This window comes from Panthera pardus, unplaced genomic scaffold, assembly GCF_024362965.1.
Source record: "Panthera pardus isolate Hobbes unplaced genomic scaffold, ASM2436296v1 HiC_scaffold_20, whole genome shotgun sequence".
Lineage (NCBI taxonomy): Eukaryota > Metazoa > Chordata > Mammalia > Carnivora > Felidae > Panthera > Panthera pardus.
This window is the reverse complement of record NW_026526766.1, coordinates 88,403,777-88,431,011: the sequence shown is the minus strand read 5'-3', so window position 1 is coordinate 88,431,011 and position 27,235 is coordinate 88,403,777. Positions and strand designations below refer to the sequence as shown.

The 27,235-nt window shown below is 61.2% G+C and overlaps 3 protein-coding genes and 1 long non-coding RNA gene across 6 annotated transcripts in view; 2 read left to right on the top strand and 2 right to left on the bottom strand.

Moving 5' to 3' along the window:
- Nucleotides 1-7,935, top strand: part of FIBCD1 (fibrinogen C domain containing 1) — a 31,410-nt gene extending 23,475 nt beyond the window's left edge. For both annotated transcript variants that reach the window (XM_053908437.1, XM_053908438.1), the window contains 3 exons: nt 1,196-1,292; nt 6,325-6,504; nt 7,011-7,935. In XM_053908437.1, the coding sequence (XP_053764412.1) occupies nt 1,196-1,292; nt 6,325-6,504; nt 7,011-7,270 (537 nt within the window). In that variant the 3' untranslated portion in view covers nt 7,271-7,935. The remainder of the gene's footprint in view (nt 1-1,195; nt 1,293-6,324; nt 6,505-7,010) is intronic.
- Nucleotides 7,936-13,995: 6,060 nt separating this feature from the next.
- QRFP (pyroglutamylated RFamide peptide) lies at nt 13,996-17,682 on the top strand. Its single transcript, XM_019420795.2, has 2 exons — nt 13,996-14,420; nt 16,467-17,682. Exons 1-2 carry the CDS (start codon nt 14,121-14,123, stop codon nt 16,860-16,862), a joined length of 696 nt encoding a protein of 231 aa, XP_019276340.2. The 5' UTR covers nt 13,996-14,120; the 3' UTR covers nt 16,863-17,682.
- LOC109250015 (uncharacterized) lies at nt 15,187-21,308 on the bottom strand. The gene is made up of 3 exons (XR_002072848.2): nt 19,901-21,308; nt 18,465-18,677; nt 15,187-17,404 (listed from the first exon to the last, which is right to left on the bottom strand). It is a non-coding gene; the product is annotated as an uncharacterized LOC109250015 (long non-coding RNA).
- Nucleotides 21,309-22,294: 986 nt separating this feature from the next.
- ABL1 (ABL proto-oncogene 1, non-receptor tyrosine kinase) overlaps nt 22,295-27,235 on the bottom strand; it is a 144,142-nt gene continuing 139,201 nt past the window's right edge. For both annotated transcript variants that reach the window (XM_019420793.2, XM_053908436.1), the window contains exon 11: nt 22,295-25,873. In XM_019420793.2, coding sequence (XP_019276338.2) covers nt 24,156-25,873 — 1,718 coding nt within the window. In that variant the 3' untranslated portion in view covers nt 22,295-24,155. The remainder of the gene's footprint in view (nt 25,874-27,235) is intronic.

Here is a 27,235-nt window from a genome sequence, read left to right as displayed (position 1 = left end):
CCACTCCCTGACGTCACGGCTGCCCAAACGCCGTGACTAACGGGTCCCCACGGGCAGGGGCAGAGCAGGAGGCCAAGCTCACGGCAGATGATGCGCCAGGGAGGTTCCGGGCGACCGAAATCAGGCTGCTTAGTAATGAATCCGGCCGGCAGGCTGCTGGTGCCGCAGCCAAATCTCTAACACCTCGCACGCGGTACAGATGGAGGCGGGGGGGGGGGGGGGGGGGGGGGGGAGGGGGGCAGAGGGGGAGCGCGTGCTGCCTCGGCAAACAAGCAAGAAAAAGGCTTGTTACACAGAACGAGTTGGAAGGGGGGGGCGGGAGGGGGCAGCCAGGAACGGGATCGTCAGCGGATCCTGGAAATACTCAAGGCAGCTCTCTGGCCTGGACCAGCGTGGTACTTATTTGAAAGCAATTTAACCGATGGGATTCCTGACTCCCAAATCAAGAAGTTATTAAAATGGAGAACAGAGGCAGCTCGGCTGCTCATCGGTACCGAAGTCACACCCCCGTGGGCCGTGGACTGCTGTCCCCCCCCGTCCCTAGTCACACCCCCGTGGGCTGCGGACTGCTGGCCCCACCCCCCACCCCCCCAGGAGCGGCTGGGGCTCTGGTTCCCCAAGCCCCCACTGATCCCCGGGCCCCGGGCTTCTTATCCCGGGGGGAGGGCATGCGTGGCTCTGGCAGAATCATTTTGCGACACGGAGCTCTGGAGGCTTCCGGGCATGTGTGTGGGTGTTCTCGGTTTTTACCAACTCGAGAATGGATTTTTTTGCTCAGTTTCCTTTTGACCCCGGGGAAAGACACTAGGGCCCTTGCCCACAGCCTCTTATTTGACCAGTGGGGAAACTGAGGCCCAGGCCGGGGTGGGGCCAGTCCAGGGTCGTCCAGCAAGGCAGCAGAGGTGGGCCCGGAAGCCAGGGTTTCGGCACCCGGGCCTAGCAGGATTCCTTCCTGAGGGGCCGTTTTGGGGGTCTGGGGGCATTTAGTCTGTCCCACCTTGTGCCACCATGAAGGCCCCCGAGTCCCTGCTCTGCTCTGCTCTGCGTCCCGTGCCAGGGGCGGGGAGGGACTGGGGAGCCGGGCCCCTGCCCTCCGCAGGCAGGCAGGTGGAGGGAGTGCCTGGGGCCGGGGACACGTCGGGGTGGGCGTGGGGGGGCCCGGGGGCTGTTGGCCCCAGCTCTCCGTCCTTTGCAGGTGTTTCAGCGCCGGGAGGACGGCTCCGTGAACTTCTTCCGAGGCTGGGAAGCGTACCGGGACGGCTTCGGCAAGCTCACGGGGGAGCACTGGCTAGGTGAGGGCCGGGACACCTCCCTGCCGAGGGGACGCGCCCTCCCCGGGTGGCGGGAGGTCACGGTCTCCAGGGGCCTCCACACACCCGAGCCAGCTCCCAGGCGTTGCCCGGAAAGGCGTTCTGTGCGTTCAGCGTGTCTGCGGTCAGTGAGCAGGAGGCCAAAGGAAGAAGGGGCGCGGCGAGACGGGGGGGGGGCGGGGGGGGGGGTCCCTTGGAGGGGTGTGTGCGTTTCCAGGCGGGACGGCCGGTGGCCATCCTGGATCCAGAGAGCTGGGGGCAGGGGCAGGGCTCGGTTTCGGGTACGGGGAGGGCCAGACCAACCCCCAAACTGCCCTGCCCTCGGGGGTCCTGCAAACGCCCGAGGTGTGCTTGGGGGCCCCAAGGCCACGACTCCCAAAAGAGAGGCCACAGTTCCTGAGGCCCCAGGGCACGGCGCTCGTTTCCCATCTTTGGCACACGGACTGTGCGGAGCAGAGTGAGGGCTCAAAAAGCTCGTATCCATATTATGTTTAGATACTTACTATTTATCTTTAAATTCACGCAGCATTTAAAAATTGGGGTATCTTACATAATGTCATTCGGAAGCATAACAGCCATAAAAAATCACAGGTCTGAGGTCTTATATATATTTGGGAGGGAGTTGGGACTCGAGGTGAGGTTTTCTTTATTATTATTTGAGAAAGAGAGAGAGAGAGAGAGAAGTTGAGTGGGGAGAGAGAGAATCCCAAGCAGGTTCCATGCTCAGTGGGGAGCCCGATGCGGGGCTCGATCCCACAGCCCCTGGGATCATGACCTGAGCTGAAATCGAGCTGGACGCTCAGGTGACTGAGCCACCCAGGTGCCCCTGCTTTATGTATATGTAATTCACTGTTTTAAAGTGCACAGTTCAGGGTTTGTTGTTGTTGTTGTTGTTGTTGTTTTGAGAGAGAGAGAGAGAGAGAATGCAAATAAGGGCAGAGAGAGAGGGAGACACAGAATCGGAAGCGGGCTCCAGGCTCCGAGCTGTCAGCACAGATCCTGACGTGGGGCTCGAACTCGCGAACCGCAAGATCATGACCTGAGACAAAGTCAGACGCTTAACCGACTGAGCCACCCAGGCACCCCCAGGGGGGGTTAATATATTCAGAGTTGTGCAGCTCTCCTAATTCCAGAACGTCTTCTCCACCCCAGAAAGCTCAGAGCCCTGTGCCCCCGTTAGCAGTCACCCCCATTTATATTTTCAATATATATTAAAACCGAGGTGCCTGGCTGGCTTAGTCGGAGGAGCGTGTGACTCTTGATCGCGGGGTCATGAGTTTGAGCCCCACGTTGGGTGTAGAGGCGGCTTAAAGACATAAACTTTAAAAAACAAAATAAACACACGGCACCGGAAAGACACGCCATGTTTGAATGGCGTCCCACACCCCAGGGCACACCGGCCCCCCTCTGGCCTCCCCAGGCATGGACATCTGGGAACGTCCCCCCAGCAGGGCTGGGGCAGCTGGGCAGGAGGGAGAGGAGGCGAGAACAAAGGCACGGGGCGTGTGGCCGGGCTCCAGGTGGGCGTCAGGAAGGTCCCAGGCCTGTAGGGCTTGCTTTCAGGGGACCTTCTGGGGGAAGGAGAGGGTCAGTCCCAGAGGTGGGACCGGGCACGTGCCCGCTCGCTGTGTGCGCAGAGGCACCCGGCTGGTGATCTACGCTGTCATTTGCCTTATGTCCGTCTCCCGCCTCCATGACTCTGTGATGCATGAGGACAGGACCCTCTCTGTCCTGACCTGCCCTGTGTCCCTGTTACCAGGAAGGAGCCGGCTGCAGGAGAGGCCAGTGTGGACTTCATCACCACGGTCTCTACTTAGTGCCCAGCCCACCTTATGCACTTCAGCCTTGACCCCTCACACCCACCCTCACAGCTGCACTGCTGTCCTCCCCTTTTATGGGTGAGGAAACCGAGGTCCAGAAAAGAGTGGTGTGTGTGTGTGTGTGTGTGTGTGTGTGTGTGGGTGTTGGGGCGGAGGACGCCTGGGCAGGATTCACGAGCTTTAAAGTGTACCCTGAACTGAGTGAATGAGAGCAGGGGCGGGATAGGGGCCGGGGGAGAGAAGCTTCTAGGTGGGAGACCCTTCCCCGGTCCCTCAGCCCCACCCCGCCCCCAGGTGGTTGCGTAAAGACAGGGAGAAGCTGGTGGGGGGGCTGTTTCCATATCACCACCCACCCCCCTTAGAGCAGCGTTGGTGACCCTGCCACTCACGGCATCTTAATTGAAATCTATCAGCAGCCACCGAAGCTTCGGGAGGAAGCATTTAAGCAGGGCCTTGATTAGCTCCTGGCAGACAGGGAGCCCTGAGGAGAATGTCAACGTAGCCCTCTACCACCCTGGCTGTTCCCTCCCTCTGCTTTTCCACACTCCCCTGTCCCCTTTCATCCAGGGTTTTGTCTTCTATTGAGTTATGGGAGCTCTTTATATATTAAGGTTATTGATTCTTTGTCAGATATACATGATACATATTTACTTCCAGTCATTTGTCTTTTGGCTGCTTTTTTGTTGCTGTTGTTAAATTATTGCTGATTTCCTAGATGTTTTAAATTTTTATGTAGCCAATTCTTGCCAGTTTTTTCCTTTCTATCCTCTGAGCTTGAGGCCCTGCTTTCCCCTCCCGGTTTTCTAAAAATGTCTCCTATCTTAACAAAAAAAATTTTTTTTCTTTAGTGTTTGTATTAGGTGCGGATCCGTAACCCATCTGGGAGTTTGTTCGGGGTGACGATAGGAGGGTTGGAGGTCTGAGTATTTTTCCTCTCTCTTTTTTTGTCTTTAATTTTTTTTTTTAACGTTTATTTATTTTTGAGACAGAGACAGAACACGAACGGGGGAGGGTCAGAGAGAGAGGGAGACACAGAATCCGAAACAGGCTCCAGGCTCTGAGCCGTCAGCACAGAGCCCGACGCGAGGCTCGAACTCACAAACCGTGAGATCGTGACCTGAGCCGAAGTCAGACGCTCAACCGGCTGGGCCCCCCAGGCGCCCCTTCCTCTCTCTTTTAACCCCCCAGCCGCCTCTTCCTCCAGCTTTGATGGCGATGGGGGCCCCGATCTCAGCTCACCATCCAGGGGCCCAGCGAGGTGGCGGGGGGCGGGGCAGGGGGCGGGAGTGTCCTGGCAGGTCAGAATTTCTGCAGGGGCTGCAGAAACACAGAAAGTGAAGAGAGAGGGAGAGCAAGGGGGTGGAGACGGCAGAGGAACCCCGCAGCCCCCACCCGGCCCCTCCTCCGGGGCACCCTGCCCAGGGGCCCCTCGCGGGCGCTGGGATGGCCCGTCCAGCTTAGCCCAGAGGAATGATGTGCCAAATGTGGGCCTTTGGGCACCAGCCACCACTCAGTGATGGGGAAAAGGGATTCCCCAGCGTCCCTGCCAGGCTGGTCTCCCTCTTGCCCTGTCCCTGGAGCCGATGATCGGTCTCGGACAAGAACTGAGTAAGGGCAAGGCGTCTGGGCCAGTCTGCCTGGGTTCAACTCCTAGCTCTGCCACTTACCAGCTGGGTGACCTGGGCCCGCACCTTAACCTCTCTGTGCCTCATTTTTCTCACCTGTAAAATAGGGATAATGAAGCCCCTGCCTCGTTGATCATGACAGCAGGAGCAGCAGACACCCGGGTAACGTGTGCAGCGGGCCAGGCGCTGTTCTAAGAGCTGTACAGGGATTCTTTAATTAAATTGGACTCATTCTAATTCTGCTGGATTCATTAACCCCCGAGAAGTGCTCGGAACGGTGCCCGGCATTCGTAAGTGCCGTCCAGCTGGTGGCTGTTGTCGCCCCTGCCCTTACAGCTTGTGGAACCCGCCTGGCCCTTCATCTCAGCCCCGTGAGGCCCACTCCGCAGGTGTACCAGCCGGGGCCCCGAGAGAGGGACAGCGGCTTGCTCTGAAACTCCAGCCCGGGGGTGGGGGAGCAGAGCAGAGCAGAGAGAGGCAGGGAGACGAGACCCTTCTGCTCTCAGAGCCCGGTCCTGGCCAGGTCCCGGGAGAGTAGGGCGGGCGGGGTCTGCCGTGGCCCCTGCGACTTCACGGCGGCTTCTCCTGTGCCCCCGACCTAGACCGTGGGACCCAGGCTTCCCTCCGGCCTCGCTGGGGGAGGGTCCACACAGCCTTCTCGCCCCGTTAGCTTGCACACCCCGGCCCCACCGATGGGTTTGGAGCTCAGGAGGGAGAGGCTGATGAAGTGTCCCTCGATGCTGATAAGTTGTAATTTTAATTAAACGCCCTCGTAATCAAGAGGTAATCAAACTGGCAGGGAAGCACCTTGAATGTGAGTGTGTGGGAGGGAGGGAGGGCGCGGGACGATGGGGGTGTGGGGGCAGGTACAGGGCCAGGCCCTGGAGAGAGCAGGAGACTCTGCCCTCCCACTTCTCCCGCTCAGCCGCTAAGGCAGCATTTATTGAGCACCTATGGTGGACGGAGCCCCGCTCACATGCCGGGATTCAGCGTCAACGGGACAGTCCGTTGCTCTCATGGAGCTTCCACGGTGGGGGGCAGGCCGCGGGGGCACAGAATGATACACACCAACGGGGGGAGCAGCTGGGTTGGCAGAGGTCCTCGACCCAGACAGGAGGCCAGGCAGCCTTCCCCGGGTGCGGCCTGAAAACGAGCAGAGCATAACGTGGGGGAGTAGGGACAAGTGTCCCAGGCAGAGGGAACAGCATGTGCAAAGTCTCAGAGGCCAGGTTCAGGGAGATATATACGAGTCCCAGATCCTTTCCGGCCGGAGCCCTGAGTGGGAGAGAGGACGAGGGGGGTCGCCACCCCCAACCCAGATTTTCTGGGTTCCTTCTGAAACCTACAGTCTTTCTACTGACCTTCCACTCAAACGTTTGGAAAGCAGAGCCCGACTTAAAGCCCGACAGAGAAAACCAAACACGAGAAATGGTCGGTCCTCGGTTTGTTGCCAGACACAGGCTGGCCCGAGCCACGTGCCCTCGGCTCTCGAGTCGCCCCAGTTGCCTCCCGCGGGGGTCACCTTGTGAGCCCCTCCCCCCACATCTGCCCTTCCCTCCCCGACTCCAGGGCTCAGGAGGATCCACGCTCTGACCACGCAGGCCGCCTACGAGCTCCACGTGGACCTCGAAGACTTCGAGAACGGCACGGCCTACGCCCGCTACGGGAGCTTTGGCGTGGGCTTGTTCTCCGTGGACCCGGAGGAAGACGGCTACCCGCTCACCGTGGCCGACTACTCGGGCACTGCAGGTGGGACCCCGGGGCGGCGGCGGGGAAAGGGGAGGGCAGGTGTGGGGGGACGCCCGCCAGTCTCCCCACTCAGGAGGTCAAAGAAGCCCCAGGCCCGGTGCTTCTGGCCTCCACCTTCAAGTCCCACCTGGCCCCCATCCCGGCAACGCAGAGCACCGGGGCCCGAACTGCTCACCCATTTGGTAGACGGGCAAAGGGAGCCTCGAGCCAGGCAGCAGGACACCCGGGGCTTGTGTTCCGCTGGGCCTCTAAAGTGTGGTGGCTGCACCTCTCTGGGCTGGGTTTCTCTTCTGAGGCGGAGGCAGGAGGGCAAGGAGAGGGAGCGCGTGAAGAAGCTGGGAGAAGGGACAGAGACGGCCAGGAGCCAGGGACAGCCCGGGGACCCCCAGGGCGGCACCGTGGGCGCACGCGAGCCGCACAGCGGGGGCACACGTGGGCCACCGCGCACGTCCAGGGGAGGCGCCCTGAGGACGCAGCGGCGTGCGTCTGTGTCTGCGCCTGCGCAGGGGACTCCCTCCTGAAGCACAGCGGCATGAGGTTCACCACCAAGGACCGCGACGGTGACCACTCAGAGAACAACTGCGCGGCCTTCTACCGCGGCGCCTGGTGGTACCGCAACTGCCACACGTCCAACCTGAACGGGCAGTACCTGCGGGGCGCGCACGCCTCCTACGCCGACGGCATCGAGTGGTCCTCCTGGACCGGCTGGCAGTACTCGCTCAAGTTCTCCGAGATGAAGATCCGGCCGGTCCGCGAGGACCGCTAGCTGGGCGCTCCCCACCCCGGCCCCCCGCCCCCACCCATCCCCGCGCCCCCCGTGGTCCCCGAGCCCAGCCCCACCCTGCATCTCCCCCCACCCCCGATGCCCACCTGCCCGCACGTGGCCGGCCTGCTCACGTGTTGGGGGGGGGTTGTACGTCCCCTTCACGCTGTCCTCACCCCTCAGTTCACCTCTGCTGATGGGGGCGGGGCGACTCGACACCCCCAAATTCTGCCCGCCCGGACTTTGGCTCCTGGGCCAAGTGTCTTGACTTCCCGTGCTCAGCAGTCGGCCCGGCACCCCGGCAGACCCTCCGCTTCGCCCGTCCAGACACCCAGCGTTATGGGGGCACAGGGCAGGGGCCGGCGGCACCCCCAGCAGCCTTTTCAGGAGACGGAGGGAGTGTCTGGTCTTTCTGAGTCAGGTCCGAGGCCAGCCGCCTCTGGCCTCGAAATTTCACTTCCCTGGTGCCTGAGGATCCGGCCTCTCCCCCAAGGACCAGACAAAGGCTGGACAGCCATATGCCAACCCTTCCCCCAGGCCGGGGTGCGACTGCCCGTGGGGACTCCTACCCCGGGGCCAGTTTCCGGGAGCTCCCCCACCCCCACCCCTGTGTTCCTGAAGGCCTGGGAGGTCCTCAGTCCCTTTGGCTGCTGCGCCCAGCCTCCTGCCTTCCCACCCTATCCTCTTTCCCGCGGGAGGCTGGGGCAGGTCCTGAATCCTCTGGGCCTGGCCGGTGAGGATCTCTCTTTTCTGGGCTGCCGTGGGGCGTGTCCCACCATTCCCAGGGACTCCGGGATCCTAGGGCCCCCTGGCATCAGGCCTGCAGCGGGGAGGGTGGACCAGGAGGGGTTGGGTGGCCGTTAGCCCTTCAGCCCCGAGACTGCTGTCTCAAGTGGGGGCGGCTGCCCCCTGCTGGTGACTCTGGGCACTGCCAAGACTCGCTGGGCAAATGGGGGAGACTGAGGCACCACCAGACGCTCGAAACCATCTTTCATTGAATCCTCCCAATGCCCAACATACTATCACTCTACCCCTCCCCCTCCCCATAAGAACTGGCCAAGATGAGCGGCCCTCAACCTGATATCAACCCGCTGGGACCCCAATGCCTTTGCCCTCAGAACCAAGCACCAGGCTGTTTTTCTACGTTCCTACCTGTGGGGATTTGATGGGGGCGGGGGCGCTTCGAGAGGGCTGGAAGGTCACCCTGGGGGGCTGCCCGGAGGGTGGGCGGGAGGGAGGGAGGGGGTGTTTCCTTCCTTCACTGGAAGGCAGATGAAGACAGGCACATAGAGGAGCGTGGGCTTTAGCTCTCCCTTCCCCACCCACCCAAGTTTGCGGTTCAGTAATTACGTGCCACGGACCCGTGTGCAACCTGGCCGGTCCCCTGGAGCTCCACCTGGTCGCAGCCTTCAGCAGGGTTTCGCAGGACATCTGCTGTGGGCCGGGGCCTGCCTGGGCGCTGGGCAACACCGCATCCCTGCCCTGTCGGCCCCGCGGCTTGAAGCGAACGTGGCCGTGAAACAGACGGCTGCAGCCCAGGGTGAGCAGGTGCTGGGGAGCAGCCCGGCTGCTGGAGGGGCCGGGGAGCCGTGTGGGGTGGGGGAGATGGGGGGAGGAGGGCTCTCCCCTGCCAGTCCCCTTTCCCGTCCTCTAGAAGAGAGCCAGCCCCCCACCCCACCCCGAGCTGCCAGGACCCGCGGGCGCAGTGCAGACTCTGGCTGCGTGGGACCCCAAGTCCTCATCCCAGGGAGCCCCCTTCTCCCCCACCAGCCCCAGGCGAGAGCCGGCTTCTGCCGCCAGCCTTGCAGTGCCAGCCGCTGTTTGGAAAGTGTCGCGCGCTTTCTGATCTGTCATCACACAAACTCCTGGTGAGTGTGATGTTAACGGATTCACAGATGTGCGTGCGCGTCGGGAAGCTCAGGGGCGCTCCTGCCAGGGCTTGGCTGCAGAACAGACGTGTGCCGCGGCTCCGGCCTGGTGTGGGGACAGGTGCGGGTGGCCTTCAGGAGCATCCGGCCGACCTGAAGACACCCGTTCCTGCCGACCCGAGCGCGCCAGCCCCGCTCCCGGCCCAGGACTGGCACAGAGGGCTATGGCCGGCTCAAACACTGGCTGAATGGGCACTAAAGCCGTCACGGTGGGCCAGCGCACCCCCCTTCCTAAAGGGCACCCTTTGAAGGCTGGTGCGGAGCACAGAGGGTCCCTGAACACCCGCTCTGGGCCAGGAGGCTGTGCTGAGCAAAGCAGGCTCTGGCCCCCGGCCTCCAGGAGCCCGCGGTGTGAGGTCAGCGTGGATGGCCATCGAGTGAGCGATCCCACGAAGAAGAGGGTGTCAGGAGAGCAAGTCGTAAGACGCAGCTCCACGGAGGACGGAGGGACGACAGATGCGTCCAAAAGGTCACCCGGGACCCAGGCTCATTGCACCTGAACTCCGTCTCGGGGGGCCTAAGCTGATGGTTTGACAGTGGGGGTCTGTGACCTAACCAACCCTCCCTCCCTTTCCTTCTTCCACTGATGAGGGGAACAACGAGTCAAGCAGAGGAGGGGTCTCGACACGGGGATCTGGGGGGGCAGTGCACGTGGCTCCAGAAGCTGCCGAAGGTTCCCTTCCCCCAGCACGGGTAGGTTCTGTGCAATCAGCCAGTGGCCTCACTCATTCTGCACCCCCCCCCCCCCCCGCCCCAAACTTTGGACGCGTCTCTCGAGAGTTCGACCAGAGGCCGCCTGATGGGCCACCTGAGCTCGCTGCGTCCAGAGGGTGGATGGCGCCTGCACTTCCGCCCTTGGTGGCCTCAGCACCACCCACCAGGGGATCAGGACAGCGCCGGGAGTAGCGCCCAGATTGCATCGTCCCCCTGTGGCTGTGTGCAACTCGGCTTGAGAATGTTCGTCTTGGGGGCAGAAGCGGTATCACAGGCCTGCCTCTTCCTGCCCCCCTGCTCGCCCCACCAGCCACCCTCGGTCACACGGGCCTCTGGCTGGCCGGTCTGGGGCCCGAGCCCCCTCACCCGGGATTCGGAAGGTCGGTCAACAGGATCTGCCCCACGTCATGGCGACGGGGGGGGCTTCGGCTAGGCCCGTGGTCACACCTCTGTCCCGTGCAGTCTGAGGAGCAACATGCCTGCGGGACACGTGCTAAAACAAAGGGCGCTAGGCTCTGGTCCATGCGGCCGGGGGCCTCCCCAGGGCCTGTCTTCACCTGCCTGCAGGGAGAGAGCTATCCCCAGACCCCAAGGGGGCCAAGCGGCTGGCAGGACTCAGCAGACCCAGAGGTTTGGGGCTGGACACGGGGGGGGACTGCCCGACTGTCCACACGCGGCTGGCAGGGTGTGTGTGGAGATGCTGGAGGGCCAGCACGGCTGCCGATGGACAGAGCGTGGTGCGGGACCGAAGCTGGTCTGGGCTGCGGACACTTGGCGTCGTGCGTCCCTGTCTCTAATAAAGTCTTGTGCTGACCCGGCTGCCTCTAACCTTGCTCGGCGCCCCACGTCAAGGCCGCCTCCTGCCCGATTTCCTCAGACTTCCTCACCGTCTTTATTTCTATTGAAGAAGTGGTGTTTCCCAGGTAGCCCTGTGTCCCCAGAGGCCGCCCCAGATCCTTGAGCAGAACCAGCCGCACACCGGCCAGCAGCTGGGCCACCTCCCGGCGGGGGAGATCCTCCTGGGGCCAGGCGTCCGGGGACGGGCCCGTGCCTCCCACGGGGGTCCCCAGGGTCTCCCTTGTGGCCGAGACTGGAGTCCTGAGGAGCTGAGACTTGATTAAAAACAACAGTCCCTAGTGGCTATTCGTAAAACCAGTGTGAAGCTTGAGGACAAAATCACCCCCTGAGCTGATTTAATGAAGTCCAACATCTATCGAGTGCCCGTATCAGAGACCTGGTGCGGGGCCAGAGCCGGGATGTGCTGGAGCCCTGCCTGAGGCCCCCTGTGGGGGCAGCTGGAGGGTGTCTGCCCACCGGGCCACACGGGGGACAGAGGTCTCTGTCCCGGTGGCTGGAGGCTTCTAGAACGTTCACAGAACGCTATCCCCCTTCATAACGTGTCCCCGGCCAACGGCGTGCGGTCTCGCCTTCTCAGTATCAGACCCACAGGGACCCCCTGGCTATGTGGCTCCTGGGCCAGGCCGCAGGAAGTCACCGAGTTGGTCACGGCCACCTGCCTCCCCACAGGCTCACGGGGCCAACTGCCAGGCTGTCACCCCAATACATCCCACTCTTGCAAAGGTCACAGCCCTATGCAGAGAAGCAAGGGCCGGGGTGTCTTAAGGAACTGAGGCTGCTGTGAGCTTGGCCATCCTGGGACTTGGCCCTGATGTTCTAGGGAGGTTTCCCGGGGAACCTGGTGGAAGAAAGCAGGACCCCCTGAAACCTCTCTCCCATTTTACCCTGACCCCGTGAAAAGCCTCTGTTTCAGGAAGCCGAACGGAGCCTACTGCTCTCTGGCTGACAGCCTGAGCCGTCCTTGACCTTCCCACAGCCCAGAGCCTGTCGATCTGCTGCTCTGGAGGCCCAGAGGTCGTCACCTCTCCCATTGCCCATCCCCTGGAGGGAGTCCAGGAAGAGTACTTGAAAGCAATCTTTCGGGCCGGCTGTTCTCGGGGGGGACACCTGGGGACCTCCTCCTACTCACCCCCAACCTCACCCCCACCCCAAGCCCCAACACTCGGGACTTCCTGTGGCCTCTTTTCAGAGCTGCGGGCGCCGGCCCTGAAGGGACCTGGGTCATGGCGGGCCTCACAGCAGAACCTCTTCTTGGAGTTCGGCCTGTCAGAGAGCCAAGTGGAGATTTTCTCCGGGCGGGAATGGGGTGGCCCTGGGGTTTGACCCCACCCCTGCCCTCCCTACACCCCCCCGGCTGAGAAATTTCACAGAGCGCAACTTGGGAACCCAAACCTCTCTTTTTACACCCACAAGAACTGAGGCACAGAGGAGGCAAGCATCTGGCCCAGGCCTCACAGCATGGTAGGGACCCACCGCGGGCCGCACCCCATCACTAAGCAGCACCCAATGTCACAACCAACCAGCACTAAGTAGGGAGATCAAATGACACTGCTCCTCTGGTCTCCCACGCACACACCAGCCCCTCAGGGGATGGAAGCCAGCTCTGCACCTGCTCCCGTCGGCACATGAATGCACCCGCCCCCTGCACCTGCCCATGGAGAAGCCCAAAGTCAATCCACACGGCTCTTTCTTGACCCTGTTCTCTCCAGACAAGACCGGGGGGACCAAGACTTCCCGCTGCAGATGGGGCTGCAGACAGCGGAGGATGGGGGTTGGGCCTGCTCCCGCAAGGCCAAGTGCTCTGACCCTCTGAGCCTCAGACTCCCCTCTCCCCCTGCAGAGGGGCAGTATTCCAGCCCCTTCCTCAGGTTGATGGGGGACAGGAAGTGTCCACGAGGCCGTCTCTATTCCCCGTGTGAATGGCGGGGTGGTTCTCCACACCCCCCAGCACCCACAGGCAAAGGTGACGGAGGTCAGCGGGGGTGAGGGCCCCGGAGACTGGGGGAACGCCTCTGTGCTTGGTCCCCAGCCTCGCCGGAGCAGCCGGCTCGGGACAACGGCAGGGCGGCCTAGCCTCACCCGGCACCTGCTCCCCTCATCGCCCTGCTCACTCTCAGTGGAGGGGAAATCTAGCCCAAGAGAGGAGTAGAGGCTGGGGGCCTGGCTGGGCCCTTCACACCCCCTGCTGGTCTCCCCACAGGTGCTCCGAAGACACGGTGCTGGGTCACCAGGTGTGGGGACGTGGGCTCCTGGGGCTGCGGGAGTGGGCACCGGCCTCCCACCTTGGCCAGTGCCCGGAGAACACTCTGTAGCGCTCTCTGCCCGACCGGGAACCGCATCTCTGCTTAGCCGAGCCGACCCTCGCTCCTGAAGCAGACCCCGGGGTCGCTCTGCGATCAGACGCAGCGCAGGCAGAGCGAACAGCCGTGGGGTGAGCACCCCAAGTCGTGAGCGAGGTGTCCAGTCAGTGGCCATGCCCGGACCAGAGGGATCCTGCAGAAACACGTGGCCCGCAACGCAGCCCCCCCGACCCCACGCTCCGCCGCAGGGACGTGCGGGTGACAACGTGGGACGCTCCCCGCACTGATCTGTGAGCCCACCTGGGGAGGAACCACCCGGGAACCAGCGCCCGGGGAGTGACGGACGCCGTGTCCCCCACTGTGGGTGCCGGCAGTGCAGAGAGCCACTGCCATGACCTTGCCGACCCTCCCCAGCCCTTGCCGAGCCCCACACTGGGCTAAGGGCCTCACCTCCGAGCCCCGTCACCATGGCCACTCTCCGCTGAGGCTCAGAAAGCGAGGCCCTGCCAGCCACCCAGCGGACAGCCAGCGCATTTTGAAAACGTTTGCCGGTGGGTCTGTCCTTCCCCGAATGGGAGTCGGGCACTGAGCTGGGTGCCGGGGTTGTGGGAAACACCGAGCTTCCTTTTTTTTTTCCCTTAAGCGGGCTCCACACCCAGCATGGGAGCCCACGGGACCGAGATCGAGAGTCAGACGCTGAACCGGGCGGCCCCACTCAGCTTCCCTTCTCAGGAACAAATGGACTGTGGTACAGGGGACACGGGCCAGGGGGCTCCGAACCCCTTCCGCATTCCCCCTCGTAGGAAGCAGCCCTCCCTCGTGAGGCCCACGGCCACGCCACCCAACACAGCTGCCCGCCTGACCGCCCACGGGAGCGGCTGTGCGGGTCGGGCGTGGGTGGGCGAGGGGTGGACACCGCCTCCCCCCGACCCTGCTTCTCCGAAGAGTGAGGCAGACGCGACGAACGCAGGACCGTGAAGGGTAAGGGTGGGTGTGCCACTCACACCTCTCCCGAGGGACTCGAGGGTCTGTGCCCGCGATGGCTGGCTAACGATGCTGGCTGCCCCGCTGGAGACAAGGCCTGGGCAAAGGGCAGCCCCCTCGGCTCCCGTCATCAGACCACATCCTGTTTGTGTTGGGTCTTTTATCGAGGCCGGCAGCAGTGCCCCCTCCTTGGCCACCAGCGTCCCCAATGGAATCCCAGGGTCAGGAATGTGCGGCAATCAGACCACAGGGCGGCAAATCTACCCGGGGGCCTATATAAAGCGGGAGAAGCCCGGAGCCGCACCTCCCAGACAGGAGCCCGGAGGCGCCCTGCCCAGCAGCCCTCCTGGGGAGCAGGCCCGCAGCACGGTGAGTACAGCCACGCCATCCCTAGAGGGAACCCTGCTCGCTGGACCCCTCCTCCAGGTCAGGGAGGTGGTGACCAAACACCTCCTCTCGCGGCCCTGAGATTGGCCACGGCTGCCCTCCGGGGCTCAGCCTCCGTCTCCCCCGGGGGCTTTTCCTGCCTCGTCCTCAACGTCGGGGACTGAAGTCCCGACTCGCGCTGGGGCCCATTTTCGGTGGCGGATGTCCCAACTTCCACCACCCCTGTTCTCGAAGGGGTCCATGACCCGCCCCCCCCCCCCCCGCCCCCCGACGAGGGGAGAGAAGCCACTTCCTTCTAGGCATCGACGCACCCTTTCTCGAGACCCAGAGGCCATCTCCCGGCAGAGTCGTCCCCCAGATGGGATCCTGCCCGGCCCACAGGGCTGCCGGCTGCCTTGTGGAAAGCCCCCCACTCCGCCCAGGCCCTGATGGAGAGGCTTTCCCGAAGCAGGCGAGACTTGACTTCAGCTCCGGGGGAGGAGGTGATAGAAGTTAGAGGGCTGGATTTGGGTAGAGAGGAGGCTGCTTTTATGACTTTTTCAAAGCTTTCTGGCTGAGTTCCCTTTGAAATGTCTTCAAGGGAGCCACTTCTGGAAAGAGCTCTGGGGAGCCCGTGCCTCTTCTCCAGAACCAGCTCTTTTTTCCAGCCTCAGCTCTCCTCAGAGCACCAGCCAGCTCCGACTCGCCATGGTCATTACCAGAAAGGCTTCCTTTAGGAGGGAATGAGCAATTGCTGCCGAAGCAGGGGCATTTTGGGAAGCTCTATTTCTGTTTCAAATCCCCCCGTGGACTGCCATCCACGGGGTAGAGTAGTGGCTCTGAGTCACTTAGACCTGGGCTTGAATCCCGGCTCTGTCACTTATAAAGCCGTGACGTCTCGGGCACGTCACCTGCTTGAGCACGGCCCCCTCTGTCACAGGGAGTGAGACCCTCCTGCGGGAGGGACGTGAGGGCGGCACCGGATGGACAGGGCCACAAAGCACTGCCCACACACCCGGTGCGCCAAGCTGTCCGGCCATTAGAATCATGAATCTCAGGGCCTCCACTTTCTAGTTGTGGTCCAGTCTCTTAGCCTTCTTGACAGTCTTCTCGGCTGAAAACATGCTTACTGTGAGGACAGTCTGCCGAGGTCACACGGACGGGGCTCACAGGTTTTAGCTCAGGGCCTGGCACGTGGGTGGTGCTCTGTAGGGATCACTGACAGCCCGGCCACGTCCACATGCTTCTCCCCAGGTGGGCGTGTTAGGCCAGGAACATCAAATCCATTCCAGCTTCCGGGAGCAATTCGTCTCCGTGGTAAAGAGACATTAGGTGTCCCAGCTACGCGGCTTAGCCACACCCGTTTAGCATCGAGTTGAAGACTAAGACAGATCGATGCCATTCATTCCCTACCTTGTGGCTCTGAGATGATATGGCCCAAGAGTCAATAATTATTTGGGGCTCCTGGATGGCTCAGTCGGTTGAGCTCCCGACTTCAGCTCAGGTCATGATCTCGCAGTCTGTGAGTTCGAGCCCCGCGTCGGGCTAAGCGCTGACAGCTCAGAGCCTGGAGCCTGCTTCGGATTCTGTGTCCCCCTTTCTCTCTCTGCCCCTTCCCCGCTCATACTCTGTCTCTCAAAAATGAACAAACGTTAAAAAAAATTTTTTTTTTAAATTATAATAAAAGGAGACCGAGCCCAAGTTTGTGCAGCACTCGGGGGCTACGGGCACCCCCCCCCCCTCCGCCCGGCTGTATGCCATCCCAGCAGTGGGGGGTTATCCGAATGCTAAGCTGCCAAGGCCGTCAGATCCAGGGGACCACGGGAGAGGAGACTCAGCCTAATTGGTACAATCAGCTCCTGAGCCTGCTAAGAAAATAAAGGCCTGCTCCCCCAGCATAGTGACACTTCCTCAAGCTGCCTGCAAGTTGGGCTCAGCTGATCCCCCAGCCTTTGATGGCTGCCCGGGCCCTGGGAAGCACCTGACAGGTTGTCATGCAAGGCCCACGCGTGCAGCCTGTAACTTGTTCCTCTCTTTCTTCCGGGCCAGATGATAAGCCCTTACTGCCTGCTCCTCCTGCCGCTGGGCGCCTGCTTTCCTCTGCTGGGCACAGAAGAGGCCGCCGCGGGTGGCGTCAGAGGCGAAATGGGCTGGGCCCACCTGCCCGGGGGACACCGAGTCTCCCTCCCACGGGGCTCCCCCCGGCGGCCGAGAGCTCCGCACCCACTGGGCCCGCTTGTCACGGCCAAGGAGCTGCAGACGTCCGGCAGGCAGCGTGCTGGCTTCAGGGTCCGGTTTGGGAGGCAGGAGGACGGCAGCGAGGCGACCGGCTTCCTCCTGGCGGATGGCGACAAGGCTAGCGGCCCGTTGGGGACCCTGGCCGAGGAGCTCAGCGGTTACAGCAGGAAGAAAGGCGGCTTCAGCTTCCGCTTTGGCCGGCGGTGAAGGGGCCAGGGCATCCTGGAAGGGGCTTCTCCGTGGACCCTCCCCGCTGCTGCTTCCAACCCCCCTGCCCTGTCTTCTCCTCGAGCCCGAAAGACCAGAATACTAAGAAGGCGTGAGGAATATTCTAATGAGTTCTTAGCAGTAGGATGGCTTAGGTGGGTGCTTCCTTTTGATTTCCAACTTTGCTGAGGCCAAAACCTGGACGGGGTCCAAAAAAGGAAGCAAGCCGCATCCCAGCAAGCACCGCCCTGATGTAGCTCACAGACCGCCGTCTGTTCCAGCCCCCTTCCGGGTGGTCGGGTCTCAGCAGTCCCCTGGCCGAGCTGGCGGCCCGGAGGCTGGGCGGTGTCAGCTGCGCGGTGGACGCGGCTGGGCCATGAATATGAATAAGCAAAGCTGGCTAAGCCGAAGGCAGGTGGGCTGATGCTGATGCTGACAGCGGGGTAGTCAAAGTTTTGACAGTCTCCACAGGGACGTCTGGAGCTGACATCCATCCATAGTGGAGCCCTGACAGCGTGTTCCATCGGGTGTAGCGTGCGGTTCTGGAAGTTAAAAAACAGAAACAGAAACAATCTTGCTCTCCGTCCCATTAACACACGATCCCCTCTGGCAAGAAAACCCTGCTTGTGGTGTCGAGATGTCGTTCGGACCCGGCTGCCCCTTCCCTTCTGATACCTGTGCTCGGCGGTATACCTGTCTGGTGGGTGATGAACAGGGCAAGAATACATTTTTGCTCTGGCAAGGCTGCCCCTCGAGGGTTCGGGATATGAATGTGCCGTGTGTGTCTTTTGAAATAAAACTTGTAACTGCAAAACCGTAATGGGAAGCTAGCTCACCCGATTCTTGCCTACAGGTCCTCTGTGCCCCCAGGAATCTGGGTTTTTCCTGAGCTGCAAGTGCCTTAACTCTGGGGAGATGGAAATCGTGTTGCCGGCACCCGCACCTGTCCCAGCATCCCCTTAATTGGCAGCTGGTAATACCAGTGGTCAAAGGCGGAGGGAAACGCGGCACGAGGTGTATTTTCCTGCTGCACTCGACTGCTCCTTCCGAGGCTTTCTCAAAGCAAAGAGCATTCGGAGAACAACTTCTCTACCCCAGGGGAAGCCAGAGCTCAGCCTGGAGTGGCTGCAGGCCCGGGGCAAGGCAGAGCAGCTCTTTCAAACGCTGCTCTGCTGTGTCCTGCAATCCCATCCCCTGTCAGATACGGCCGCGTGATCCTGCTCCCTCCCAGGCTGGCTTCGACCGAGATGAGAGCCTGGATTGATGTTACTATGGCAACATCTCCCCTCCTCCTTTCGAGCTGCAGCTTGGCCCTGTTCACAATTGAATAATTTTCCATTGAGCTGTCACAATTAATTGGTGGATTTTTATTAGCCTTTTAGAACCACACTGGGTTGGGCCCAGCTTGGCACCTCGGAGCATTTCACAGTGTTTTCCATTCTATTAGTGACTTAGATTCCCCGGCAGCAGCTCTCAATCCTCGGCAGCCAGAAAGCCACTTCATTAGGGGGTGACAGATCTGAGCCACAAAAGAGCCAAGCTGACTGGGGCGCGGAAATTGGGTGGCAGGGTGGGACAGGAACACAGGGATCCAAACATCACCTTGGGTTAAAGTGAGCTGCCTTCCCCTGGAGCTCCTCGCGGCTTCTCCCCTCCGCGCGCCCCGCCGGGACAGGCGCCAGATAGCGACACGGAGTCTGGGAGGCACATCGTACTCCCTTTGGCTTCTACCGCTGTCCAGGGAAGGGATGATCCGGGATGCGTCCTGCTAATGTGACAGACTGGTGGGGATGGAACACATCCCGGGGTCTTCGTCTGTTGGTAAAGAGAGGCAAACACTCAGCCCTCAAGCCACAGAGGGTAAACCTCGAGAAAATGAGTCCCAGCGTGTCCAACAAGGACAGTTCCGGAGCTGAGAATAGACATCGCAGGGTGGCCACGTGAAGGAAGTGAAATCCTAGCCCAGGCTCTCGCCCCAGTCTTGGCTCATTTCCACTTCGTTGGGGCGGGGGCGGGCAGTAAGCTGGATCCCTCCTCCCTTCACTCACTGACACATGCAGGGAAGCCAGAGGACATGCTTGTGAAAAGACCAGGTGAGATAGGACAGATCGAAGGCCGAGGGCAGAGGACCACCCTGCAGCCAGGTGCCCTGGTGACCCTCACTTGGCCAGTTTCTACTCTTAGAATGAAAGGAGCCACCTCCATGGTCACTAACTGCAGGAACCTGGAGGTCACCGAGGCTGAGCTACTCTGGCATGCGTTTACCACGCAGTTTGGGAATACACTGGCTGGTTTCTAAGTGAGTAGGATGAGATTAACCTCAGAGAAATCGGAGATAAAGAGGGGGAAGGGGAGGGCCTTCAGAGGGGTGGATATCCTGTCATCACTTTCACCCTTCAACAACCATCAGCAACAAGGGTATTCTTTCAGTTGCTTGTACATTCGAGCGCAATAACCCCGAACATCTAAACGATCAAACCATTAAGGGCATTGCTCTGTTCAGTCCACTCCCGTGCTGTATCTGGCGACACCACCTCTTCAGTTCCCCGCCCCTCGCTCTACCCCCCGAGGCTTGGTCGAGGTTTGGGGGCCTTTCACGCCACCCCCCGCGCCCTCCTTGGCAGGGACGATCGCTCTCCAGATTAGTGACGGTGAGGTTCTTTGGAAAACATGGACTTTGCAGGCAGAGATTAAGCTCCCTGTCTGGGTTTGCTCTAGCTGGTGTGATGGGATGGTCTCCTCCAGCCCAGGCACCTGTCTGCATCCTTTCCGGGTGTTGATGCAAGACGCACACACGAGAGCCTTCATCTTGGGCGTCTAGCTAAACACTGGATGGGGAGTATTTTTGTATTTTCCCCTATGTTTCAAACATTAATAAAAACGTTTTAAGAAAGGAGGAGGCTCATGGGGCAGGCAGCGGGCCATCCAGCAGCTGCTGAAGTAAATAAGGAGCCACCTTGTCCTAACTTTGCCCCAGGACCAGAGACGCTGCAGGACAGAGTCCCTTGAAGACCCCAAGTCAGGAAAGGTGCTTTTACCCTCCGAGCGGGGAGCTGGGGCCCTGCCCACGATGTTGGGTCGCCATCAGGGAGGTGGGTAGGCATGACAGGGACACCGTGGCCGGTCAGTCTTGTCCCACCTGACGCCTTCCGTGCCAAGGCAACATTTACAAATTGATTTCCCAGGACACTCCATTTGGCAATGCCTCCCGTAAAACATCCCGACACCTGAGAAGCTGGGTTGGCTGCAATCCTGGACTTTCTTTTCTTCCACGACGGAGGGAGGAGCCCGACTGGAGCCCAGACCTCTTCTGCTGGCCACGCTGGGGCCACCTACCACCATCGACGAGTTAGTCCAGCACAATATGGCAGCACATGCTGTGTGACCCGGGGCAAGCTGCCCCACGTCTCTGAGTCTCAACTTCCTCACACATCAAATGCCGAACAGCGACAGAACCTCCCTCGTTAGAAAAAAAAAAGTGAGAGGCTGTCACGTGGTAATGCGCGGCGCATCTGTAGTGGCTGAGGACGCCCACGTGTGGGCTGTGATTTTAAGAAAACTCCCACTGGAGTATGACACACATGGAGAACGGGCTCCCACTCTGCGCACAGTTCCATTTTCACCAAGTGACAGACCCGCTGGCTGGCACGACCCAGACTGAGAAACACGGTGTCACCTGCCCCCCAAGAGCTCCCCTGCACCCCAACCAGGCGCGGCCCTCCGTCCTGACTTCTAACACGACACCACAGGCTAGCCGTGTTGCCGTAAATAAACGGAAGTTTCTGGCATCGCTACTGCGTGTCTGGCTGCTTCTGTTCAACGTTACGTTCGCATGACTCGTGTCCACGCGGGGTTGCGGCCAAGAGTGTTCGTCTCCGCTGCTCCGTAACATCCCACTAGGTGAACACATCGCAACGTTCTGCTCCTCTGTGCTGACGGCATCTGGGCGGTTTTCAGTCTGAGGGTTTTTTTCCTGCGATCCTCACTCTGACGTTTGGGCTTGGATTTTGTGAAAACAGCATCAACGGCAGCTGCTGGCCCTTCCGGCAGGCTTGACCCTCGGGCGCTCCTTGGTTCCGGACCCGGAGGGCAGGCCTCGAAATTACCCGAAAACCGTGTGTGCACGTACGTGGGTTTTCGGGGGCTCGATCCAGGTGCGCGAAGTCCTCAAGGGGCTCTGTGACCTGACAAAGGGCAGGAACCACTAGAACAGCCTGGAACGGCTAGACCCAAGTAAGTTTCTGAAGCTCGGGTGACACACGGAATGTTCTTGAGAGAAGACCTGTACTTCCCCCTGGCACAGCCACTGCGGTGACAGGCATGGGACACCAGGCGAGAGCCGTGCCCGGCTGCAGCCTCACTGCTGGGCGTCAAGAAAACGGGACAATGTGCTCTAAGAGGGCTCCGTGAAGACTCTGGGCCGGGCCCATGTCTGGCACGGAGGAAGCAGCCGTCGGCTGTGGCCGTCACTCCCAAGTCACTGTGCGTCTTCTTTCCAACGCCAGAGCTGTCCCTCGAGGAAGGCCCCCTGACTTGGGAGAGCTGGGGCCTGGACACGGCGTGGCCCGGGCCTCCGTGAAACGAGGGAGGGGCTCCTGCAGCCCCCGGGTGCGGGCACATCCCGCGGTCCCACCAACCCTCACCGCAGGCCGGCGGCCTCACCTCCGGCCCGAGACAGGCAGCACGGCGGCCGCGGAGGGTCCACTCAGCCGTGGTCCTGCACACGCTCTGGTGAGCAGGACCCGTGTCCCCTGACAAGGCTGCTGGCTTAATAAGTATCATTATCAGATAGCACCACTCACTTCCCTGCCACTTTCCAAGCTGTCAGCTGGCGTTAAATGCAGGCCAAGACAAGGAAACGGCTGCACGTGCCCCCTCGGTCCCCTCGGTGGGGGGCTGGGAGAGGCCACGGCGCTGCAGGTGGCATTTCCAGGCCCCCTGCCCCTCCTCGTGCACACAGAGAAAGGAGACACGGGGTGGGTGGGTCACAGCGCGCGAGGGGCGCTTCGGGGGCCGGCGGGGAGCCGAGGCGGGGTCACAGGCAGAGGAAAAAGGCGCACCTGTGGAGGGACTAACACTTCCAGGCCAGTGGAGCCCAGGACGTACTTCCTCCCGATTCAATGACGCTGTGACGGCCTGACAGCTGGAACAGCCCTTGGACTCCTCTTCCTCCCGATTTGGAAGCAGGGCCCATGCCCAGTGCTGCAGGCAGATCCGTGTCAAGGGCGCAAGAAGGGCCGGAGGCCAGGGCAGGGAGGGAAACCGCATTTGGCAGGCCGAGGAAGATGCCCGGATGCAGGATTCCCACTGCACTCCTGTAAAACCCACCCCGGAGCCTCCAGCCCCTTGAGGGCAACGAGGACCCCCCCTCCCTCCCGTCTGCACACCACAGCCCGGAGGGACAGGGAAAATGACAGACCAGACCCATCTGCCCGAGTTCTAACGTTGTAAACATTTATTTAAAAAATACTACGGAGAGATGTGGATTCAAAAAACAGAGTCATATACAGAAACAAAATGTACTGGACCAAAAAAAAAAAAAAAAAAAAAAAAAAAGACACCATAAGCATTTGAGAAGGGAAAATAGTGGAAAACTATTTACATGTCATTTATAAAAGAGCAAGTCTATAAAAGAGTGTAATACCGAGATATAAATGCAAAATATAGTGGCACGTCATGTGAACAAAAAAAAATCAGTACCTTATAGAAAGAGGCGGTCGAGGGGACCTGGGTGGGGTCGGTTTTGCTTTGTCTGCAAGGCCGCTGGTGGTGTTCTAGCACCTCCCTCAGTCTGTGTGACACAGAAGTCTGGGGGGGGAGTGGGGGGGCAAAGAGGCGATGAGCTGTGAGGACAGCACAAATCGATGCAGAGGGAACCATCTCTGCCAGAGAAATAAAGAGCAAGTTCGGGTGATGAGGCCGGTGTGAGGTCACGGGGGTACGGGGGTGGAAGGTGGTCGCGCCTGGGCCCAGCAGGGGGCCCAGGCAGGTGCCTGCCCCCCTCCTTCAGCAGCTGCTCTAGGTCAAGGTCAAGGCGGCCTGGGCCCCTGGCTGGAGAGCCTGGTCCTGGGCAGCCTGGGGAGAGGAGACCGAGGCCTGCTCTTGGAGACACTTTCTGGGCTTCATCTGTTTGTGGTTTTCTCCATCCCTGAAAACCCCAGCAGAAACAGTGGGTTGCGTGTTGGTTGCTCGTGGCGATTCAACAGGACATTGGCCTCTTAGCGCACAGCCAACAACGGTTGGGGCTTTGGTGCCACAGTCCTCCTCCTCCCGTGCGCCGGCGGCCGGTCCTTCTGTGCCGGAGGCGACTGGGCTGAGCTCAGAGCCATGAAATGCTCCGGAAAACTAAAGGTTGGCTTGTCACACAGGAAAGAGCTCTGCATGAATCTACTTGGTCTCAGAGGAGTACAAGGGAGGAGAAGGAGATCGGTCAGAAATCAAGACCAAGTGCCTTTTCTGGGCACCTGGAAGCCTGAAAAGAAGGTAGGCTGGGCCCAGCCCCGGGCCATCTGGGTACCAGCTGTTCCCCCAGCCAGCCACCCTGCCTGCCTCCCCTGACCCTGCACGCCGGACTGCGACCCTCCTACCCTTCGGACTCCAGCTTTCCATCCAGGCCGAGCAGTGCCAGAAGACAGCAAGGACCCAAGGGCCAGCTGGTTTTAGCACCCCGTTTCACCCCCCAAATCAAGAGCTGTCCTTCACACGGGGCGATGTGAGGGCACCAGCCCCCGGCAGCTACGGAGGGCAGAGTGACCAGCTGGCAAGCGCTTCCCAGGATGTAGTTCTGGAGACGGGTCTTCTGCGCTGGCTCCCTCCATGGGGTAGGTGGGGAGGACAGTTCCTCGGGCCTCGGTGACAAGGCTCCTGTTCGGGGCGCTCGTTTCCTGCGGGAAGCGGAGGAGAAGGCATACCCAGAGGAGGGCCTCCAGAAAGACCAGCGGAAAGGAAATATGCTCATCTGCTTTCACCCCTGGCCGGAAGAGCTCAGTTCTGGAGCACTACGTGGGGAGGCGGCCGGCGGGCCGACCGGAGTCCACAGAGCAGGAACTCCACAGATAGAACTCGGAACAGAGGCGACTCAGGGAGCCCGGGCTGGGGGAGGGGGAAGTGCGGGACAGTTGGCACAAAACACAGGTAGTCGGGCTGTGTTCCACAGTGGCCCTTGGCTCCGTGTGGCGCAGCGCTCCCGGGCCAAGGTCCCAACTCACTGGTCTGGCGTCGGCCACTGTCGCAGGCATGGGGAAGCCTTCACACAGTGCAGGCGGCTCCGGCCGGCCTCACGCCCGGCTTCTGCTACCTCTGTACGATGTCACTGATCTCCTTCACGGAGCTGAGGAGTTTGCTGAAGTCCTGAGTGGCCGCTGGGCCACTCCCTGCTGTCGCCGGGCAGATCTGAAGCTCCCGGAGATTATTCTCCAGTTTGTTGATGGCCTCGCGGAAGGCGAATTTGTTCCTCATCTGCTGGATGGAATCCACATAGCTCACGCAGAACGTGTACAGGTTTTTGCCGGCTTCCAGCACGGCGCTATGGCTGGCCATCTGCTCGGAGTTCTTGGAAATGGCCAGGCACAGGGCCTCGGTGCCGTCCAGGACCACGCTCTTGGTGATGGTGCCGCTGGCGATCCGCTCCGGAGGCTGGCGGGTTTTCCGAAGAGACACGCGGGTCGATATGAGAGGGATGAAGGCAGTAGACGCGGGCTGGTCCCCGGCCAGGGCGGAGGCTGCTGACGGCAACGTGGAGGGGGCGGGCGCCGCGCCGGCTGGGGCCCCCGCTGGCTTGCTGGACGACTGCGGCTTTGGCGCGGATGGGAGCGCGGGCTTTTTGACGCCCTCTCCCAGCGGACTGGGCTTGATGGCGTCACTGTTCACAGCATCCACGACCACAGCCGCGGCTTTCGTTTTCCCGCCAGTGCTGGACTCCCCGGCCGCTTCCTGGGTCGGATTCTGAGCGGGCTTCCCGGCTTTCCCCACGGAGGCCGGCGGCGGGGGCGGTGGGGCAGGTTTGAGCTTGGACAGTTTCCCCTTGTCTCTCCCTGGGGACTCGGAGGAAGGCTTGTGCCTCCTCGCTCTGGGCTCCTCGGCGGGGGCCTTGCCGGTCCCTCCGGACGCACCTGCCCCTGCTCTGCTGGCGGGGGGCACCGGCTCAGCTGTGACAGGTGTCCCCAAGGCACCGGACTTGGCGGTCTCGTCCTTGTGGGGAAGGCCAGAGGAAGGAGCCCCCGTGACCTGCCTGCGGAGGAGTTTTGGAGTCAGACTTGGGGGGCTGGAGCCCGGGCTGGACTCCCCTGTGTCTCGAAAGACCTCATCGGCTGCTTCCTCGGTCTTTTTCACCAGCCTGGGTGGGGGAGTCACCGTGCCTCTGGCCGCCTGGTCGGACCTGTTCTCACTCGCCCGCTTCCGAGGCAGAGCCGGCTTCTCGCTTTTGTGCCCTCCAAACGTGGACGAGTCGAACTGCCTGCCCGTGGACTGCAGGTCCCGAGGCAGTGTGACGGACCTCCACTCGGTGTCCCTGGCTCCGTGGGGCACGCAGGAGGCCGAGCAGGACCGCAGGAAGCGCTTGCTGGAGCTGCCGCCACTCTCCTCCTCGCTGGCTGCTAGGCGGCTGCTGGTCAGCATACTGGACTTTTTCCACAGGTGGGGAGACCGGAAGCCTGCACCCCCGGACTCCCGGAAGGCTCCGTTGGGGACGCCAGCCCCGCTGCTGGGCTTTGGGGACTTGGCTGGCTCGGCTGCGTCCGAGGGTGGGAGAGCCGGTGCCCCGTTGCTGGTTTCTCGGCCCTCTTCCTCGCCGGCCCCCTTGCGCTCGGGCTGGCCGTCCATCTCCCGGAAGGAGCTGCTGCGTTTCGGGGGCGTTGGGGCCGTTTTCTTCTTCTTCTTGATCAAGGCACTGAACAAGTTGGTCTTTTTGTCTTTGGGAAGCAGGCGCTCATCCTCATTCAGGCCGCCATCCTGGGGACCTCGTTCTTTTCGAGGGAGCAGTGGAGACACAGGGGGCTCATGGTCCAGAGGATCTGAAACACAGTGGGAACAGTTTAACAGCTTCAGACTAGAGGCTCCTTTGTGAGGGGGAATCTGGGGCTGGCCACCGGCTCCCCAGAGGACCAGCCACGGGTCTGGGCCCGGACAGGCCTGCGCGTGAGCACCAGCTCCGCCACCCTCCCCCATGCCCCCCGCCCCCCAGCCAAGAGGCCTAGGCAAGGGACGCCTCTCCACACATCCTCAGCGTTCTCATCTACGAAATGGAGAAACAAAACCCACCCGTAGACGGGGCGCCTGGGTGGCTCAGTCGGTTAAGCGTCCGCCTCTTGACCTGGGCTCAGGTCACGGTCTCGTGGTTTGTGAGATCGAGCCCCGTGTCGGGCTCTGTGCGGATGGCACGAAGCCTGCTCGGGATATTCTCTCTTTCTCTCTCTCTCTCTCTCTCTCTCTCTCTCTCTCTCTCTCCCCCCTCCTCCCTCTCTGACTGCTCCCCATGCTCACACTCTCTCAAAATAAATAAGTGAACACTAAAAGCAAGAAGAAAGACCCACCCGCAGCGTGGCTGTGTGAATACAATGCAACATAAGGAGGACCTGTCCCAGCTTCTGGCACGTAGTGGCTCACTGTTGCCCCTGTCGCTACTGGTGTTATTAGGAAGAGCACAGGTCTCTCTCCTTGAGGACGGCAGTACAGAAAGCCACAGCACTTGTCACCCCTGCACCGGGGCTTCCTTTACAGCACAGAGCCCCCTCCGTGCCACTGTCTGGGGCGTGAAACCCATGACAAGGCCGAGCAAAGGGTCAGGCCCCGCGCCCCACGGACCTGCCAATCATGGTTCCTCGGAGGTGGGGCCTGAAGGGAAGGGGACGCTCGCCGCAGCGACAACGGGCTATTATGCTTGGCAAACAAGGACTGACCTTTACAGATGTTTAAATGGGCATTCTTTACACACGAATAATAGCTCCTAAGAAATCTTTCTGGTGTTGCCAAGCTCGGGGCCAGTGAATGACAGAAGTCGCCCTCAGGGGGCGGCTGTGAGGAGAGCGGTTTTCTGTCAGCACCCGAGCAGCACAGGGGGCGTCCTTAACCGCAGCAGAGGTACAAGGGGGCGCCCCTCAGGACACCGGGTGGCACGCAGGACACCCGGCTCGGGGAAAGCTGAGGACCTCCCCAAACCTCAATCCAGCAGAAGGGGGCAGAGAAAGTGAGATTCTAACGACCCGTGCACAGCCCCATCGCAGGACCCAAAAGCCGGCCCTCTCGGCTCACCAGGAGAACGACACGCGAATCCCGACGGCCGAAAATGAACAGGGCTGTGTATCACCGGGCTTCTCATAAGCCTGAAGTTTCCACGGTGGCCTCTCCCCATTCCCACCACTGAATTGCCGAAATCA